Source organism: Felis catus, chromosome D3, assembly GCF_018350175.1.
Source record: "Felis catus isolate Fca126 chromosome D3, F.catus_Fca126_mat1.0, whole genome shotgun sequence".
NCBI lineage: Eukaryota > Metazoa > Chordata > Mammalia > Carnivora > Felidae > Felis > Felis catus.
The window spans coordinates 9,629,931-9,650,776 of record NC_058379.1 but is presented as its reverse complement, the minus strand read 5'-3'; the positions used below and the strand labels follow the sequence as shown (position 1 = coordinate 9,650,776).

The 20,846-nt window shown below is 43.0% G+C and overlaps 3 protein-coding genes across 12 annotated transcripts in view; 1 reads left to right on the top strand and 2 right to left on the bottom strand.

The window, feature by feature from the left end:
- Positions 1–20,846, top strand: part of TMEM116 (transmembrane protein 116) — a 167,676-nt gene that overhangs the window by 124,946 nt on the left and 21,884 nt on the right. The window contains exons 11-12 of one of the 4 annotated variants that reach the window (XM_045041479.1): positions 9,323–9,410; positions 16,722–16,991. The exons of 1 other annotated variant lie outside the window; for it this stretch is intronic. In XM_045041479.1, coding sequence (XP_044897414.1) covers positions 9,323–9,410; positions 16,722–16,885 — 252 coding nt within the window. In that variant the 3' untranslated portion in view covers positions 16,886–16,991. Of the gene's footprint in view, positions 1–9,322; positions 10,364–16,721; positions 16,992–20,846 lie in introns of those variants that run through there. 2 more of the 4 variants (XM_045041485.1, XM_045041478.1) reach the window with 2 other exon arrangements.
- Positions 1,357–4,881, bottom strand: LOC123381168 (disintegrin and metalloproteinase domain-containing protein 1a-like). Its single transcript, XM_045041472.1, has one exon. The coding sequence runs from the start codon at positions 4,525–4,527 to the stop codon at positions 1,954–1,956; it is 2,574 nt and encodes an 857-aa protein (XP_044897407.1). The 5' UTR covers positions 4,528–4,881; the 3' UTR covers positions 1,357–1,953.
- The window catches only part of MAPKAPK5 (MAPK activated protein kinase 5), a 43,144-nt gene continuing 30,790 nt past the window's right edge, over positions 8,493–20,846 (bottom strand). For 5 of the 7 annotated variants that reach the window (XM_045041473.1, XM_045041477.1, XM_045041475.1 and 2 more), the window contains 7 exons: positions 18,557–18,637; positions 15,772–15,959; positions 13,502–13,622; positions 10,740–10,870; positions 10,357–10,478; positions 9,206–9,310; positions 8,493–8,873 (listed from right to left, as the gene is read on the bottom strand). In XM_045041473.1, the coding sequence (XP_044897408.1) occupies positions 8,779–8,873; positions 9,206–9,310; positions 10,357–10,478; positions 10,740–10,870; positions 13,502–13,622; positions 15,772–15,959; positions 18,557–18,637 (843 nt within the window). In that variant the 3' untranslated portion in view covers positions 8,493–8,778. The remainder of the gene's footprint in view (positions 8,874–9,205; positions 9,311–10,356; positions 10,479–10,739; positions 10,871–13,501; positions 13,623–15,771; positions 15,960–18,556; positions 18,638–20,846) is intronic. The other 2 variants (XM_045041474.1, XM_045041476.1) reach the window with 1 other exon arrangement.

Sequence of the window (20,846 nt, the reverse complement as noted above, 5' to 3'; positions counted from 1 at the left end):
TGAGGCCAATCCTTCTGTTTGTATACTTGAGAAGCTAGCAAAAATATGTGATGCTTTTTACCTTTTATCATAGTCCCCATCACATGTGTAGTTAGGAATGTCATCCCTCCGGTTCTCCACTGAAGTGCTTTTCAGCAGAAATCCTCCACATCTTTTTCAAAAGTCTCTAACCACAAGTTTACATGTGGGGGCCTTCATTTACCCAGTCTGCCCTTGTTCCCAAAGCTCTCAGCTCACTACTAATTAATGGTACGTTTTCACCGCAAATCCTGATCTGTCATAAAACACTCTGAGATTCGGTTACCAGCAAATCTCATGACCTGGATTCTTACATACCTGAAGTCGTGATTTTGAATTTCCCCCTGACGTTTAGTTTTGTTCCACTAAAAGTAATTAATGTAAGCTTCTAAAAAGCAGAAATCAGGTCTTATCCTTCCTTTGTCTGCTCTTTCCCGCTCACGTAGGTCAAGCAGTTAGAAGAGGGACTCAGCAAAAGTGTCGGCAGGGACTGATGCTCAGGAACTTCCCTGAGGCTCAGAACGCTAGACCTGTAGCAGCAACACTGCACCTGAGCAAGGTTTTGGCCAGTGCCATCCATAGAAGTTACCCTCCTATTTTAAGGTTGGTTCTGGCTAAGTCCTTCACTTGGTCAACATTTACCGAGCACCTACAATGAGCTGAGACCTCAAGCTGAGTAGGATATGAACCTGCCACTCCAGGAGGTCAGGATGTAATGGGGTAAAGGCACTTTTTATCAGTAATGACTACACAACGTGGTAGGTTCGTGACAGCAATCAGCATCCATCCCGTAAAGGTTTTGTTTCGTTAGAGTCACTGAGGAAGAAGCCATGTTCTGGGCAATTGAGGACATACCGATGGTTGTTCTGGTCACTTTTTTTACTGAAGGAAAGGTTCATGAAGCAGGGGGGAATGTAGATTCTGTCGTACCTGAGGCAGGACACAGGTTCCACCTGAACTCTTTGATGTTTGTGTCCTCATGTAGCAGATGGAGGTCTCAGAGTGTAGATGGGAAGATAAAATTAAGGCAACGAATGTTAAGTGTTTCACACAGTGTCTCGCACAGTAGTATTATTGTTACGTGCTTTGTGCTCTCTCTACAAATATCTACCAAATTAATATGTTGTTACAGGTATTTTGAAGATTTGTAGATAAAATATCAGCCTTATAGAAATTAATAAATCCAGAAATTAACAAATATTCAAATGTGAATTCCACACCACTGTGCACATGTCCCCTGGCCTCAGTTGCCCATTCCTGCCCCATTCACCCAGAGCCTTGAATCAGATGCAGCTCCACCAGAGAGCCTTAATATAAAAAAAGCCCATTACTAGGGTGCATGGAGTCTGAAGCGATGCTTCATCCAAAAATTGCCATTTATTTATTTTAAATTACCTCTATATCATGAATAGAAACTTCATGGCAATAAGAGTACTCAATAGATAATGTTCCTAAATAATGCACTGATGTGACTTGGGTGAATAATCCAGGGACAGTCATGACATAGGTTCTGATAATACACTGTGTCAAACAATGTAGATGGAAGATGGTATTGCCCTGAAAAATAACTTTAGTTCAGATATTGACCCAAACACAATACATGACATTGATAGCAATGATCCATGAGAAGAGCTTAAGTAAAATTGTTTCGTGAAATGAGAAGAGGCAAAACTGCAGGATATTTTGTATATGAGTTCTTATATCAACGTGTAACCAAAGTACTACAAGCAGTATTGAAATCTGGGTTCCCTCCTCCCAGGTTACTGTTTCTCTAGACCCTGTAGTCCAGTTAGAGCCACTGGAGCTCTCAATTCTCACTTCATCTTTGTCTCTATGAGCCTCTCATTCCCACTCAGTGCTTGAGGTATTTGATGCATTTGACTTCTTCCTCCACTATTCTGCCTTTGGTTATTCCTGTCCTTCACCTGCTACCTCTTATGGTGCAGGCTCTCCTGGGGCTTCTGGTGGTGGAAGCTCCGGATGTGGGGCCTCTGGCGGTGGGACTTCCTGTGGTTGGGGGCCCTCCTCTGGTGGGGAAGCCTTCTCTAGTGGGGGGTCTTCCCGTGGAGCCTCCTCTGGACCCTTCTCTTCAGTATTTGTGGGTTGCTTTTGTAAGGGCTGTGTTATCTCTTTGTCCACAGTAGTCTCTGTGATCTCTGAGATCTCCTCTGAGGAGCCTCCTGTCGTCTCTAGTGACTCAATTCTAGCCCTAAGGGTAATGGAAAGTATTAAAATGAACAGTAATACTAGAAGAAATCCGGGGAGTATGAAAATTATGCTGCCAAGAGCCCTCATTTGAGTCTTACGTTTAGTAGGACTGCCACTTCCTCCTGCACTTAGATTTTCATCAGTGGATTGTCCGGGGGGACCACTGTCCACACTACCCCCATTTCCTGCAGCTTTGCAGTCAGGGGGTGCATAGCCAGCCTCACAATGACAGTGCCTTAAATTGTTGCAGACTCCTCTCCCATTACACATTTCATTAGGTTCACAGTCGTAATGGAGCACGGCACGATCAATGCAGGAGTAATTCATGCAGACTTTGTGTGGGGCACAAAGAGTGCCGCTGTGCACCTCTCCATCATCGGGGATGTCAGTCATGTTATAGGCATCCATGCTCCAGCACCAGTCATCTTTGTGAGGTACCTGGATCAGAGTATGGTGGGGTTTGATTGCTGGTATCCGTCTAATATTTGTACATATAAGTTTCCCACAAAATATATGATCATCAGAGCAATTAACATACTTTGTCCTAGACGAGGCCCACAAGCCACAGTTCCCGAACCGGTCTCCTTTGGTGTTCATGGAAATATAACAGTGTTCTGGGGCAGACCTTGCAGGGGACCCATATATATCCACACATTGATTATCAGGGTTCTTACACCGGCCGCCAAAACAATAGTGAATTCTGTCACACAATGTGCCATCTTGCTTATAGCGGTCTATGGGGCATTCTCCGGAGGTACCATCACAATATTCAGGGAGGTCACACTCTCCAAGAGCAGGACGACACATGAATCCCTTATGTCTCAACTGGCAATCCGAACAGCATAGTCCGTCACTACACTGTGCATGCTCCTTCAGCCTACATGTTTGGTCACAGCACCGGTGATCACCACAGTCAGGTCCGCAGTCACACTCCTCATTGTCCTCCAACACACCATCTCCACACTCTGCATTCCTACGCAGGCGATGTTGGGGCCGAGGCTTGTTAAATAGGCAGCCCCCTTTGTGTTCCCGGAGGAACTGGTAGAAGTAATCAGAGCTGCAGTTGCTGAAGCCACCTTCTTTGGTGATATTTTCACGCATGAGGCACAAGCGTTTATCTCTACAAGCGCAGGCCGAGTGGTCGTGCCGAATACCCAAGTTGTGCCCAAGCTCATGGGCCATGAGCGCTGCAAACAGGAGGACGTCTTCATGATGGAAGGACTCAACAGCTGCCGCAAAGCCACTTGAACAGGCACCACTGAGAAATGCCTGTCCCACGTCTCCTTCAGGACGATGTCCGACGATCATGTGGGCAACATCGTGCTTCACACGACGGGAGAGCTTCTCCTGTCTCCAGCTGTTGAAATTCCCGAGTGTAACTTGCAAGTCCGCCGGGACTTCTATGAGGTCCCCCTCGGTCCAAATCTCCATTCCAGCCAGCACCACCTCTGTGTTTATCCCCCTGGTGAAGCTGTTGGCCAGAGCGGTGATGTCCATGACCCTCTGGACTGTCTCACTGACGTCACTGCCCCACATTTGGAACCGCTGGTTGTTGACCACGACAAACATCTCCACGTACTTGGTGTGTGACCAAAAGGAGGACGGTGCCTGTGGACTGTGAGGCTTCCTGCTCCCCTGCTGCCGGCTGGCAGGCGCCACTTGGCTGCCTTTGGAAGTGACCCCACAGGAGACTCGAGCTTGGTGTGCCATCGTGTACAACACATGTTCAGAGCGTTTCGAAGTGTCCTTGGGCTTAATGCCATAGGGTTTCCCCTCCTTAATCAGGATGCCCCTGAGGCCTGAACAGGTGTTGAGAGAAACAAAAGAACCCGGGACTCCTTCTATGTAGCCTTCATAGTGACAGTCATGTGAGATGAAAGGCATTTCTTGCCCCAGGACGCCACCGTGGTAGCTGAAGACTGGAAAGTTCTTCACAAAACAGCCTCTCTTCGCCTTCAGGTGAATCATCCATTTCTGGCCCTGCATTAAGAGCATATAGGATGCCTTTTCCACTGGGTCTTCCCTTCCCTTGACTGTCAGGCTCTTGGGGATGACTGTTTCATAAGAAGAGTAATATACAGATCCCAGGTCACAGTACATGCTTGGCAGGAAAATCACCAACAGCAGCACAATCCCCAATCTGACACACGAGGGTTCTGGCACTTGCCCCAGCCTCAATTTCCTCTTCTGCTGAGCCCAAATCTGAAACTTTACCTTACCCTCTTTCGAGGCTCCTTGGTTTTTCCATGATGACAGTATAGAGGCAGGGTGTCTCAAAGAGGCTGCCACTGAAACAGCCATTGTGAATCAGTTGGCACTGCAGGGCTTCCGTCCTACAGCAGCAGCTCTGCCTAGCATGTTGAGCCTCAGAGACTCAAGTATCAGCCCCAGATCTGGACTGGCTCCCTTAGGGATGGCTGCTGTCCAGCTCTTGGGTTACAGACTTTGGGACTGTATTTCTACTTGCTCTTGGCCTTTTCTAGTTCCCTTACCATATGACTTCCTTCCAACAGTAGCTTTAACGTTCCTTCGGTAAGTTCCCTTTGTCCTCACAGAGAGATGCCATGTGGGCAGACTGTAATGATCCAGCCAGTAGTATAACTCAGGCAAAATATCCTTATTCTCAACCCAGGCCACACTACTCCGGATATCCGTTAATCTGTTCATTCTTTGAAATCCAACATTCTGGCAGGAGGTTGGGGGGAGGGGACAGGGATCCTTTGGGGATCTCTGAACAGGACAAAGTTCTCTGTTGCCCATGCCTCCCGTCCCCATTTCTGTAGCATTCAGGATACTGTTTCGCAGCCCAAGCCTCCTTTGTCAGCCTTGTTCATTACACATTGTTTAGACATTTTATATCTGCATATAAACATATTTTTTCTGCTATGAAGTTTTCCTAATGCACGTATTAAGTGACAAATGAAATGAGCTCAGTTTTGCCATGGAAATATGTAAGTGAGGAGGGTCAACATTCAGTTCCTCCCAACAGACCCAACACAAAAAGAAACTAAGTAGGTATCTAGTTACCATTTCACCAAGAAAATAAAAACTGGAGTCTGTAAGGATTTTTTTGAATATTTCTTCACTCTTTTCACTAAAATTGAACTGTACTGTCTGTGTAAGTCTTTGGATTTGGTTTTGTGTCCATTTCCTGGGGTATTTTGCAGTACAAAATCAAAAGGGAGAAAAAGCACTATCTATCCACATTCTTTGCATAGTTATTCTCCTGTGCATTCTAAGATGAACTAAAATAAGACCATACATATTTTATCTTGCATAGAAATAATTTTATATCAAGTCAAACGTTTACAATATAAAACCTTTGAAGTAAGGGTTATGACTACAACTAACACTCAACAATGGAGATATGCCCTATCTAGTTCAAAAAGGAATGGTTCGGTACCACAAGATCTCAGATGTGAGCAGAAGAGCAGGTCACCTCAATTATATTTAATTCCTAATACAGATGATAAGATTTATCATTAGCATCTGGCATCATTAGCATCTAGCAAATATTAAGAAATTTATAGCAAATAAGGTAAGATGATTTCTAGCTAGATTTCTTCTTTTATTTTATATAAGAGAAGAAAGCCTCTTCAAATTATATAATTTGGAAATTAATACAAACTTAAGGTATTTCCCTGTATTTTAACCAAACATGTAGGACAAATTGAGTCATTTTGTGGGATAAAAGAACCAAATCAATAATAAAAGAACACTGCTACTTTTTAAATAGAAATATAATTAAAGCTAACTGTATCCAAGTTTTCAGTTTTTAAATTGAAACACATTTTCTTTAATACATACACATATACGTGTTCACAAACAAGGTCTGATTTAGATCATTTGAGTTCTTTAACCAATAATCCCTTCAATTTGTTCTTTCTCACATGAATACAACAAACCTTTCTTAAAAAGTTATCTAGAGAAAAAAATTTTTTTTACTTCTTAAGTAGGCTCTATGCCCAATGTGGGGCTTGAACTCATCACACAAGATCAAGAGTGGCACACTCCACTGATGAGCCAGCCAGGTGCCCCTAAAAAGCGTACCTATTTCTAGCTTTAAAAAGCTAAAAAGCTATCCTCCTATGTTTCAGACAGGTATCTGACAGGTATTTTCCTATGCTTATACACTTAACCGGAAAGATAACACAAATTGTTTTACATCAAGCAGATTTATAACTATGTTAAAGTCTATAGGCATTTGAGTGGTAAGTAATGGTTTTGGTTAAACAGAGGGTTAGCAAATTATGTGGGAAAACTGGAGACTCTAACCTCCTGCCTACAAGAACTGTTCTTACAATGTGAACTGCCTGCAGGTAGCGGCATTTAGAGGTAGGAAGAGACGAAGCTGATTTTGTTTCACATCCAGTTACATGTGAAATTTGCTTTATTAGGAAACCTGACTGGCATACCAAAACGGAATTTGCTACTGGCCTACAAACCCCACAAACGAAATTCCACTTTGAAGACCACAAACAGTGCTGCGTCCTTTGGGAACTAGTGTTCTGTCAGGGGTCCAAAATAAGGCCCACTTTTGCATTACAACAGCTAGACTGTCCTCCAGGGTATTCACCAGCTTCCAGCATGGAGCTCTCTCATGTGGGCATATGTGGACGCAGCGCTTCTTTTGGGGGCCAGATTAATTCGGCCTGGTGTGACTAAAATGTGGGCAACTGTTGCTTAGAGTAAAAGGAAGCACTATTGTGGATGTCCTTTTAGAGCATGCCTAAAATTTGCCACATGCTAAAGGGAAAAAAAAATCATCCAGAGCCTTTGGAAGGTACCCTAATAACAAATCGAGAAATTAATGGTAGACTGGGCATACCAGTATTTACTCTGAAAAAAAAGAGTAACAAAGTTAACTATGGCCATCCTTCCTCCAACCAATATCTCTGCCCTGAGAAAAACAACAGGTGAACATTCATTCTGTTCTTCTAGAAATAAGTGCAGCATTTTTCCTGATTGCAGTAAGCGATTTGTAAGACTGCATTTCACTAAAAAAACAGTAACTTAATTCAACCCTTAATTCAACTCTCAGCTAAGTCTTCTGGTCAATAAATAAGAAAACATTTTGTTTTTCTCTGCTGCCTAACTCTTCGATTTTGCCCTATTTAAAAGCACTGAATTCTCCTTACAGGGTATCCATTTACAACAGTTATTAGTCACCTAAGATTAGGGAGCCTTACCGTTAAAAGTATCTATTACCCAATATGACAAGGTAATCCTTATAAGATGCTTTGTGTTTTTATCATGTTATTTCCAGTCAGTCACATACATGTGATGCATACTAACCAAATATCATCCTGAGGACATGCTCAGCAAAGTGGACAAATCATAAGAAAAGAAGTGAGCTCTGTGAGGTCAATTTTGAACAAAGAGAATGTGACGGGACAAAAGTGAAGAACTGCACCTGAGACCATCTTCCTCTGCTCTATGAATTGGAGTTTGCCTGTTAGCCCTTCTATTTACCAACACAGGCACCCGCCAAAAACTGCCAAACACACAAACAAATAACGGTTTGTTATGGAAGCTTGTGTGCACAACAGAAAACTAAAAAAGCATCCAGCCTTGTTTTCCATTCAAACAGTTGATCTCTGGCCGAAAACCACCCTTCCTGAAAATGAAGGGCACTGAACGAAATAGACGTAGCCTGGGGATGCCAACACGAAGCGCAGGCTGAAATATCAGAGAGTAAAAGGGCAGCTTTAGAAGAAAAAACTGGACCATTTTAGATGCTAATCCAGTAGTCTAGTTTACATGATATGTAACTTTCTCAGAAAAATTATCTGATAAAAAGGGCCAGGAGAACAGAAAAACGGAAGCAGCAGCAACAGAGCTTGGTGAGGCCTGTGGGGAAGGGAAGAGGACTGAGCAGGACCTTAGAGGAGCAGAATGAAGCTCTGGTTCTACATGAAAAGAATAAACTCGAAATCTTGTTAGACGTAAGAAACCCCCCATACCTTTGAAAAGATCTGACCCAAAAAAAAAGAGAAATGTTACCACTTTTCTCTAAGGAATTAGGGACAAGAGAAATGAGGCCTCAGCTCCTTGCCTCTTCTATCATGGGAGTTGGCATCCTGTGGGTTCCAGCAGGCAGTCTGCAATATGGATCCACAAAAATTTGTTTGGCACCAGAGCTAATCTACCAATGGTGCAGAAAGCAAATACACAGGGTGAGTGAGACCAGATTCCACAGTACTTGATTCAAATGTTTACTGAACAGACAGGTCAGTATCGTCGGCCCTTTGTCTATCACTGACAAATGGTTTTTGTATACTTTATTACAAATAAAACAATCTTGTTGACAATACCATCTATCATCTTACAAACATATGAGAAAACAGTCCTAGAGTAATAGTATATCTCTAGGAACTGAGCTTTTCTTACAAACAAATGAACTATACTATGAGTAAGTTCTGTATTTAAATCTATACAGCGTCTTTAAGTAATGTGGAAATGAAATTATGATTTATTAATTTACATAAAAATTACTTTATACATTAAAGAATAATTTTTCAAATTGTTAAAAAAAAAAGTCTGAAGCCGTCATTATTGGGATTCATGGGACATGGTTTGTTCTTCTATCACTTGCTTCACAATTTCTGCCAGTTTTAGTCGATCCACTTTATCTGTGAATCCACGACCTGAAATGCACAAAAAAAAAGGTCAGTCTCCAAATGTTTGGAGTGAGATTGTTAACAGGGATCCAGTAAGGTACCCAAGGGGTGTGAGACTGGGGCTCTGCAGTGTGGAATCTGCAGCACAAAGTTCATCTGAACTCTGGAAAGCAAGTGAGAGGGCTGGACGTCCATGCCTGTGCAGTTAAGCAGGACTAACCCCATCCCAGAGTACTCCACTCACTTTCTAGCCTCACTGCCCCTCAAAACAGCCCCAGCTCAGCCCCCAGACATCCTCCATGTTCCACACGTAATGACTTCTCCGCGTTCATGGAGAAAGGGAGAAGTAAGTTTCCTACCATTCCAACTGAAGCTTTGCAGAGTATCTCTTAGGAGTTTGCATTCCCGGTTATACTTCCAAGCCTCCTGCATTACTTCATTCAGCTTTTCATCTTCATTCTCTCCTATTAATAAAGATGAAGAAGAAGTTGCGTTTTCCTGTGGCATCATGGGATGTGAAGTGTCAGAGACGGAAGGACATGATGTCCAGCTTGTTGAGAAGTGGTGAGTTAAGGGGCAAACTTTCACAGACGCTGTTGTTACTACTAGTCCCTACCGTATATGGAGGCCACTTCTGGGCTCTGAACTCTTATTCTGACAGCCTCACACAACTCCTCTCGTGGCCCCAGGGTCTTAGCACTGGGGTATGGGAAACAGGCAGAGTCAGACTCTGCTGCTGAGCAAGAATACCTGGTTAACCTAAGAGACCAAACGACGAAGGGAGAGCAAGGCTGAGGGGACCACCTCTTTGTCCTAGGCTCATTTCTTACTTGGAAGCCACGGTACACCCTGGGAGTTCTCTTAAAACCCAAGAAATCTAGATGGTTTTCTGGTCTACTACTTGAAGCCTCTCATTCATCTGCTGAGGAGAGTCCATGACACCCCAGTGAGTGTATTAAAAGAAAGCTGTCACTCAAAAGGAGACATGCATGAGTCACACTCTGCCCATGATACAAGTAGAAGCAGGGGTCACTTCTGAACTTGGGAGGTATTCTCTTTATATCCACAAGTTAATGACGGCCTTGTACTCTAAACGCTCCAGAAACGTTCCTGACCTTCACAAGCTGATCCTGACCCTGTCCCCATTTTCCGTTCTCCATCTTCTATCCTGTGCCCTCGTTAACAAACTAAGAAAACACTAAACTGCATGCTGCACCAGACGCGGGCAATTATACGTCAACTAGCAGTTTCACAGAAAACCAAAAGAGGGACGAAACTGCCTTCTGAGTTCCACTGCCTTCTCTTTTTAGTGGGCACAGATTTATACATATATAAAATTACATAATAATTTATATAAATTTATAATTTAAATAATTTATATATTTTCTTACAACACAAAGATGAAACAGACAGCCTCAAATTAAACCACTCCTTCTGTCATGTGCATGTGAGCACATGCACACACACACACTCACACTCACACACACGGAACATTGGTAAATGGCGTGACCTTTACCAGCCTGGGGGAGAATACACTGAGCAATCACATCTCGGAGCTTTTCCAAGGCAACATTTGAATCCTCGGCTCCATTTTCACGGTCGTGGATATAAACACCGTCCTTTGGCTTGGTGCTTTGAAAGTTTGGGAGAGAGGTAATAACAAGGTGAAACCTCAAAAACCAACTCTCCACAGCTGTTTACTCTAAAGATAAGGCAGCACATTTTTCAGATAAATGATTAACTATAGAGTGTCTCCACCTCCTCATGCTATTTAACAAGCCATCCTTTCCACCCTCTTAAGAGGTAGAAAAAGGGCAGACCCCTGGCTGACCTCTCCCAATCCTGCACTCAGGCACACCAACCATGGAGAATCCACAAAATAAGCTTAGTTACCCGAGTAATTTCCTTTTTCTCAGAATGGGGTTGTTCACAGAGTGCAGGGGTTTGAGGCTGACTTTCAGATCCTGGATTCTCATGTTGGCCAACTGTTCTGCATGAGCCTGCTGGATTCCTGCAACCACCGCCTGAATGTAAACACTGTCATCAGTTTTCACACTCACTTCAGGGCACCTAAAGAGCCAATCTAAGAGAGTAGGAAGGAGAAGCTCAAAGAACTAAGAAGGTAGTTTCACTGTTATGCTGGCAGTATACAAATTTTGATAAGCCAGAGCATTCTTCCCCACGGATTGGCAAGCCCAGGGAATACCAGGCAAACCAAGGGCCATACAACAGCTAGCTCTTCTTCCCTGCGTGTGGACAGAAATGCAAGTAAGAAGTGCTAACAAGACTTATGTTCACAGTCACTGGCAAGAGCAAGTGTAAAGAGAGGCACTCGTGGCCATCAGGGGAAAGGCTGGTAAGCTGCTGCCTGAGAAGTCTCCTGTAGTGGCATTTATTCACTGCCCCCACAGTGTAGACAATCATTTCAGCCCTGATGGCTCAGAACCCCAACTACTTCATACGATAAGCATGGCAGACCATCAGAAACTGATCTATAAGCCAGTCAATTAATTTACAATGAGAAATAACTGTCAATGGAGTCTAGAACTTTTGAAGTCTGTGTCTTTGTGACCAGTGCCGGCTCCTACTATGGGCAGACCAATTAAGGAAGATAAATAATCAGCAGAAAGCTTTCTAAGAACAAGATGATCCCATGTTTATATTTTTAAACAGGACAAACTGTGAGTGTGTGTGTGTCTCCACAAAATAAGATCAGTAAGGATACATTAAGCCATAGATTACCTCATCTCTGAAGGGTGAGACTGAGGCCAGGGGAATGAAAAGGAATTTATGCTTTTTATTTTATATACCTCTGTACTATTTGAATTTCAACAATAAAATTTGATAGTTTTAAAAAGTAGTTCCCTGTTAAGCATGCAATTATGTCAGGTAGAGTTTGAACTCATTTAAGGGAACTATAATAGCTGGCCTTGGCTAAACTCCACTGGATCCTCACATCACCCTTATCAGTGATGGCCCAATCGAAAAGATGAGAATAGCTCAAGGTTGTCAGCTCAGACTCCATCTCCTAGGCAGGGCTTAGATGGACACTATCCAACATCTATATATGTGGCCATTTTTCTGCACTTCAGAGTTAGCCAACCTACATCATGACCCCATTATTTCTTCAAAAATGGGAATATATGGTCTGTCACCTTGCAGTTCCATCTTAGAGGCCTAGGGGCCACTCTTTCTCATTGAGAAGATTCTGCATATCCATATTTGGCTTCATTATACACTAAGTCTAAAGTAACTCCAGAAAGCAATCTTATTTCTTCAATCCCAAGATCTTGAGGAAAGCCACACTATAACCCCCACGTGCCGATTTAAATTATCTCAGGATTTTGGACTGATCAAACCAATTCTGGACGACTGGGCATATTTAAACCAGGAGGACAACGACACAAAATCAGATATGGCAAAGAACTCTGTTCTTTCCAGCTCTTTCTTTCCCATACTCCACCAAAACTAAGCGAAGACTGAAAATTTTTTTCCCATTATTCCCTTACCCTTCCTCACACTTCAACCCCGCGCCTTCTAAGTGGGTGAAACTCACGTCTGCATCACTGCCTTTACCTCTCAACTACACTATAGTCCCACACAACACATCTCATTCATTTACATGTCCGTCTAAACAGTATCTAAAATCTAAGAGACTTGCCTTGACCTAAACCAGCTTTGTTCCTGATTTCCCTCTATTTGTCAATGGTATCACTAGATATGACACCCACTGTCCCCTTAATATCTACTAAGTCATCAAAAACTATAGAAATTTGTCTTAGAAAATATTGAGTCTATTCATATGTCTCTACTTCTCTGCTCCTAGAGTTGCCCCTCAGCTTGCAGATGACTGCAGAAGTCTTAGGTTGGCAAGTCTGCAAGTCTGGCTGACCATCCCTAAATACCTTCCCTGTGGCAAATATCTTCCCCCAAATTACAAAGGCCCCTCAGTTATGCGCTACTAAGACTTAAGCTCCTCTGTGTACTTTCAAAGCCTGGCCCTGCCACAGATGTCTCCCGGACTTCCCATTAATAAGCTAGGTGATTTTTCCCACTCAGGCACTTCGGTCTGTAATTGTTTGCTCCTGGTGTTCCCCACACTTGGGCACTTATGCTATCTGCTCATATTCTTTGAGGCAGCTCATGGCTAAACCCATGAACCGGTTAAAAACTGCCATGCAGTAATTAAAATATGGGAGGGTTGCCTTCTCTTTGGGAACTCTTCCCTAGTTACACCCCTTCAAAGATGTTCTCTTTTTCTGAATTCCCACAGCATTCATAGAAAATGTAGCATGCAAAGCTCTGATGTCTGAAATGTTCCCTCCCTGTTTCAGGTAAATTGGTCTTTCCAACCAGTCTTATTTAAACCCCTCAGGGGAAGGGAGGGTGTCTCACAGTACTATGTGCCCCTCAACCCCACAGCACAAATATGAAGGATTTGGGTTTTCCTTTAGTGTGTATTCACTGGGCCCTGATCTGGTCTTTTATGCAAAGAAGCTTTTATTTCAGATCCTGACTTTCAGGAAAGCAGGGACACCTCTCCGGTAAAGACTGAGTTCTCTGTATTGCTCCGCTTTGAGCCCTCGCTGAACTTTGTCCCAGCATTCCTTCTCAACAAAGCCTTTTTGGTGAACAAAGTAAGCATCATTCAAAACCTTATCCATCATCAGTTGAGCAGAGGGTAGCACATTATCCAAGGCCTCTGTCGAGTTGAGCCATGGGTGGTCCAACACGCCCTCGATGGTGAGTCTTTCCTCTGGTTTGACCTTTAAGAGCCTGTGGAGAAAAGGCCAACAGGGTGCTGTGCATAGTTGCTTCCAGAAGGCCAGGAAGTTCCTGGGTCTGGTTCTTACCAGCTCCAGCTTCTGACTTTCTACAAACTCCTACAAGCTTAGGCTTTCCATCTGCAGGAAGGGGTGGGGTTCTAGTCCCTAGCCACTAGTTGTGAGGGCACTGTTGTCCTTTGCTAGTCCTTTCTATACTAGACAGAGTGAGATAAAAAAGACAGGAAAAGGCTTAAACCAGTGATACTTCAGACTGAGTTCTAGGTTCAATAAGCCCACATACAGATTATAGTTCCTGAGACTTGAATCTCCACATTCATGTTTTTTAGGACAGCAGGCTCCAATTTCCAAATGGGACTCAAAGTGCTCTTTTGGCTGATAGTGGCTACAAAGAGGGTCATTCAGTAATGAAAATCCAGGTTGCTACTTGTGATAAAACTGACAGATGTAACCATATGAACCCTTTATTCCAAAAACATTCAAAAGCTAAAAATTCAGAGTTTCTGAGAGGGGAAGGCATTTCCTTCTAAGCTGAATGTATTGCTATGTACCATCTGCATTTTGATCGTACTTCTTTACATCTTGTCTGTTCATGCTGATGCAATTCTTAGCTCACTTCAGCATGTGTCCTAGGCTTTTTACAGCCCCTCCTTCCAACTACATATCCTCCCACTATAAATGTCAGAGTCAGGACAACACATGCACTTGCTCTTTCAGGTTCTCTGCAACCTCTGGGTCATTCTGAACAAACAGCTTCAGATTCTAAAGAAAGGATTATTTAGAAAAGAATCCAAGGGGCGCCTGGGTGGCTCAGTCAGTTAAGCATCCGACTCTTGACTTCAGCTCAGGTCATGTATGATCTCACGGTTTGTGGGTGTGAGCCCCACATCGGGCTCTGCATTGACAGTGCGGAGCCTGCTAGGGATTTTTTCTCTCCCCCTCACTCTGCCCCTTCCCCCACCTCAAAAAAAAAACAAACAAACATAGGGAAAAGAAAGAAAAGAAAAGAAAAGAAAAGAAAAGAAAAGAAAAGAAAAGAAAAGAAAAGAAAAGAGGAAAGGAAAGGAAAGGAAAGGAAAGGAAAGGAAAGGAAAGAAAAGAGAAAAAGGAAGAAAAGAATCCTGAAGCTGAAAGAAGATAAACACTGTCACTCTAGGGACAGGAAATATATTCTACAGAACTGACAAAGAACCACTTAGAGGATACTGATGTTTTGGTTAAGTAGCTGAGAATACAGTGTGGAAACAGCATGGGAAGACAAATGATGCTATAAACATTGCCTCTGCCCTCCGCCCTCCTAAGAAGTTTTACTTACAGATTTTAGAAACTAGTCCCTCTTTATATACATAGATCCTTAACCAGTGGCATAAGCTCACTTTTGAAAGGGAGTAATCTCCACAGAGAAATGGCTGTGGTGTCAGGAGACAGCTCCCGGGCACTGCCCCGTTAATGCCTATCTTCATCGCATTACAGATGAAGAAACTGAAACCAAAAGAGGGAAAATTGCTCAGTGAACACAAAGCAGTAGGAATGCTGGAAGAGTGCCCAAATCCCAGGCAACTGGGCCTCTCACACAGGCGGGCAGGAAAGGCAAATACTCCTCAAATTTAGGTCTGACTTCTTACCTAGTCCTTCAGCTACCAAAGGACTCTGTCAACTCTCCCTCACCCACTCACTAGGACTAAATCTTCTAAATCTATCTCAGCAGTGGGGAGTCTAGAGGCCTACACAATCAGCCGCATACCCCCAGCAGCCAAAGAATGAAAAGCCAAAGTGTCATTGTCATCTTAGCCCCTGAGTTCAGTTCCTGATGCCACATCTTTTCCACGTGACCGGCTAATATGCAGGAAGGGCACACCACAGGGCTTACCACTTAAGGTCCTAAATTAATGTTCACAGAGACAGTAGCTACCGAGGGACCTGGGTTCACATCCCTGAGGACAAATTCTAAGAATGCAGCAGGTGGGAGCAAAGCTCCATTTTCATCAAGGTGGAAATGCAGAGCTCTCATCTCAGACCGCAGGGATGAGAATTCTATGTGCAAACAGGAAGGAACATGCCTGGGAAACCAATGACTTTTCCCTTGTGCTCCACCACCTTAGGCCTCCGTGGCCTCCCCACCCTGCAGCACGGGGACTCACTTCCTCACAACATCTTTGGCCATCTCCGAGATCTGGCTCCACTCTTCTTCTGGGAACTCAAAACTGCCTGTCATGATCTTTCTCCGCATATCCTTTGGGATAGTCCGGCTGTGGTGTTTGGAGTAAAAAGGAGGGTATCCACATAACATCACGTAGATAATCACCCCTAGGGACCACAGGTCACAGCTCTGAAAGGAAAAAGAAAATAGTCACTTATGAGCAGAGGTACAGCCCCAAAATAAAGCCCCCAGGACCAGCCCAGAGACAGCCCCTAAAATACACAGGCTGGTATCTCCAAAAATCACTTAACAGAGACTGGAAAAGTTTCAGGAAGTCTTAAGGGAACTAACCTTTCTCTCCATATGTTTTATATGCCACCACTGCTACATATATACACACCAGCACACAAGGCCAGTCTAGGGTGAAATAAACAGTCAATTTTATTCTCATTGCTCAGGCCCAAGCTACTAGCTGAGCCTTGGGTACAGGTGTACGACACTTCATCTCCAGCTACAGACGTAACAGATATAAACCAGCTGGTTGGGAAACATGTGCTAGGTCAACCTGGGCAAGGTTGAGGGTACAGGAACCAAGTAGCTAGGACACAGGCAGGTTGACCCTATAATATAGCACAAGTCATTTCATCAAAACCCAAAGCAGTTTGACACAGATCAGAAAGAGACAATAGAGGAAGAACAGGAGGTCTAAAAGCATTCCTTTGATGACTCATTGCACCCATGTGCCAGACCATACACCATTCTTGGGGAAGATCTTCGCAAAGAAAGAAAATTGCCACGAACTACTTTGTCTGTAGGTGTTAAGGTGCCTTCATGGGCAATAGTCACAACATGATCATTAATAAAACACTCCTAATTTAGTTAAATGCAGCTCTACCTGCCTCAGAACCTGGCTCCTCAGAGGCTCCAATTCAAGCCTGTCTTGAATTGCAGGACAAAAGAAGTGTCTGCCTGAGAGAGGCAGCCCAGGGACCCTGCCACTGAGGCCACATGCTCTCGCCATACCACAGCTGCGTCCTGCTGAGAAAAGCTTGGAAAATGGGGTGTCTCAGGTACTCCCACCCATGTTTTGGCATCATACTAATGGGTATTCGTAGATGGCATGACCCATGCTATAGAACATAATTAAAAAATTATAGAAGTGAAAGGAATCTTAAAAATAATTCAAATCCCTCCCTTTCCACATGAGGAAACTGATACTACTTTTTAAAATTGAGGTTGATAGGGCGCCTGGGTGGCTCAGTCGGTTAAGTGTCCGACTTCAGCTCAGGTCACGATCTCGTGGTCCGTGAGTTCGAGCCCCACATCGGGCTCTGGGCTGATGGCTCAGAGCCTGGAGCCTGCTTCCCATTCTGTGTCTCCCTCTCTCTCTGCCCCACCCCCGTTCATGCTCTGTCTCTCTCTGTCTCAAAAATAAATAAACGTTAAAAAAAATAAAATAAAATAAAATTGAGGTTGATATGTTTAACTTCTAAAAATTTAATTGTATCTTATTATATATTTTTGTGAAAATATTATTTGCAAATGTAGCATTCAGTGTTCATTTAGTTGCCAATATAAAGATTATCTCTAGACGAACTTATATACACGTTCAAAAGAAATGTTTATTATTCAAAAGCTGTTTATTATTTCAACATGCTACTCATGTACAGTGCATCATTTTTATGAATCCCATGCTAATTCATGAGCACCACAGGGTTTACAAAATGGAACAGGAAAAGAAGAAAAAAATAGCACCAGAAAATAATATATCACACAAGAATTCACTGCATTCATGCCGAGATTTTAGCAAGTGGATCAATGTCATCTGAGTGCTTCTACCCCTCACTTCCTGCCTGCATCAAGAAGCAGGAAGCAGTTTCTGAGTCTGATGCCGTAATCAGCACAGCCCTCAAACCGTCACCCCATAAGAGCAGAGCTGCCTGTGGTTTTGAGTCTGTAAGACCAAGATGTGGAGCAGTAATTACTTGGGGACTGACGAGTGTTAATCATGAAAGTAGATGTTCAAGGTTCTGGTTACACTGTGCCAGTGACAGTGCGAAGCACAGGGTCATGAGTGGCAGAGGTCCCTGTGTGTTCTTTCATACGTATGTCTGTGTGTACATGTGTGCAGACACTATAGGAATACGTGGCACCCTCTAAGGTGTGGGACCCAAGAAGAGCTGGCCTACTGCCTTTTTACCACACCCAAGTCCTTCTCTGTCATCTACATTCAGCCATGAGTCCCCAAGCAGCATCATTTTTTTTTCTGATCTACTCAGTGACTCCAGGACCTGTTTTAAAAGGCCCTAATATACTTGTGCTTTAGAGCAGAGATCCTGATGCCTAGACTACAGACTGAGAACTGTGATAGTACCAGAAACACATGCTGTGTGTCACAGACACTGTTCTAAGTTCAGTATTTTTGGGTAAGAAAGAATGGCCATGGAACATTCTCAGAAACGGCCTCCACCTCAAAAAAGCAAGAAAACCATGTCTTTTAAATGTGGTCAGTGGACTATACAGTTACCCAAATAAATAACCTACAGGCAACCATCGCCCTTGGTTCCTGCTGCAAAACCTCAATTGCTAAGAACCTTATTTCATATTTCATCAGACAAAAACTTGAATTCCAAGTACTCTTCTGCATGTGTGGCTGCTGCCAGCTTTTTGGGCAGGAATATTATTAAGGGATAAGAATGGAATTAGCCACATTCCCGAAGAGCCACAAACACCTCACAGAAGAGGGGCTACACCTGAGGGGTGAAGGCAAGTATCTCTTCCCCTACCTTGTTGTAAGTGTAGGGTGTTGGTGAGGTAGGTATGATGCCAGATTTCTCCTTCTGATGCCTTCTCTGCGCCTCCAGTACCTGTCAGAGTCAGACCAAAGGGGACAATTTATTGAAAACCACAGCAACGACCTACAACTTGAGAAAGAATGCTGGAAGGCTGAAGAGGGTAGACACTGGTGGTCAATAATTAAAAACAACAACAACAACAACTTCTGTAAAACACAAACTGTCAAAAACCTTTTACCCCTCTTACAACCAACAATTTATCAGTATTTGCCCAGGTCAAGGACATGAAGATCAAGTCCTTAAAAGAGACTGAACTCTTCTTCCTGCCCATCAAGGCATCTGAGATCATGTATTTTTCCTGGAGACACAGATATTCCCTTATGCCTGTATAAAAGCAGACCAGCGCTGGCCAGTGGATCAGGTTTGAGGTACTTGTTGCCATCAAGGACTATAGCAGTCATGTAGGTCTGGGTGTTAAGTGTTCCAAAGAGGTAACCATGGGGCCATCATCCTGGCCAAGCTCTCCATTGTCCTGGGCAGGGAGACCCCTGGGGGAACAATACTGGCACACCCCACAGATTACTTGAAAGTGACAGGATGATGCAACTCTGTGCTGGTCTGCTTCCCTTGCACACCCAGACCCCCATGCCCATGAAGCTGCTGATGGCAGGTGTTGATGACAGCTGCCACACCTCGGCCAGGGGCTGCAATGTCACCTGGGGCAACTTGGCCAAAGCAATCTTCGATGTCATCTCCAAGATCTATAGCTGCCTTCCCCCTGACACTCTGGAAAGAGACTGTGTTCACCAAGGCTCCCTGTCAGGAATTCACTGACCATCTTGACCACATCAGAGAGTCTCCATGCAGAGAACTCAGGCTCCAGCTATGGTCACCACACAGTGTTCTTACACAAGAGAAATAAAGCGAATTAATTAAACCTGAAAAAGAAAATACTGTTTATAATAGCACAAAAAACAGTAAGGATAAATCTAACAAAGATGGGAAAGACCTATACACTGAAAACTACACAAATGTTGTTAAGAAAAACTAAAGGCAAAAAAAAAAAAAAATGGAGCAATACAGCCTGCTTATGGATTGGAAGGCTCGGTATTGTTTGGGTGTCAGTGCCCCTATATTGAACCATACTTCTAAAAGAACCCTAGTCAAAATTCCAACAAACTTTTTTGTAGAATTTAACAGCTGACTCTTAAGTTCATATGGAAATGTAAAGAAATTAAAATAGCTAAAACAACTATGAAAAAGAACAAAGTTGGCTAACACTACCTAATTTTATATTATTATAAAATAATTATTATATTCTATAATTATCATAAAGTCACAGTAATCAAGACAGTACAGTACTTGTTAAAGACAAGCAGATCACTGGAACAGAACAGATAATCCAAAATTAAACCCACACATGTACATTCAACTGATCATTGACAAAGGCTCAAAAGCAATGCAACAAAGAAAAGATAGCCTTTTCAACAAATGGCACCAGAACTGGATACACAAATGCTAAAAAATTATGTGGATCCATACTCATGAATTACACAAAAATTATATCAAAATGGATCACACTCCTAAATGTAAAGCCTGAAACTATAAAACTTGTATGAGGAGATCTTGGGTGATCTTGGGTTAGACAAAGATTTCTTACATAGGAGACCAAAAGCTGAGTCCATGAAACATTTTTAAAAATTGATAAATTGGCTTTCACCAAAATTAAAATCTTTTGCTCTTCAAAAGACACTGTTAAAAGAATGAAAAGATAAGCCACAGACTGGAAGAAAATCTTTCCAAAGCATATATCTGATAAAGGACTTATATCCAGAATACATAAAGAATTCTCAAATTCGGCAATAAGAAAACAACACAATTTTAAAAATGGGGTGGGGCACCTGGGTGGCTCAGTTAGTTGAGCGACCAACTCTTGATTTCAGTTTAGGTCATAATCTCATGGTCTGTGGGTTTGAGCCCCACCATGTTGGGTTCTGTGCTGACAGCGTGGAGCCTGTTTGGGATTCTCACTCTTCCCCCTCTCTCTGCCCCTCCCCACTCACGCGCTCTCTCTCTCTCTCTCTCTCAAAATTAAATAAATAAATAAATAAATAAAAATAATTAAATTAAAATTAAAATGGGAAAAAGATTTGAACAGATGCTTCACCAAAGAAAATATACAAAAGGCAAAGAAGCACCATGAAAAGATGCTCAACATCATTTAGTCATTAGGCATATGCAAATTAAAAGCACAATGAAATACCACTGCATGCCCACTAAA

What these genes read in the sequence shown, in the direction of transcription:
- LOC123381168 (XM_045041472.1), bottom strand. Translation starts at nt 4,527, where the DNA reads ATGGCTGTTTCAGTGGCAGCCTCTTTGAGACACCCTGCCTCTATACTG.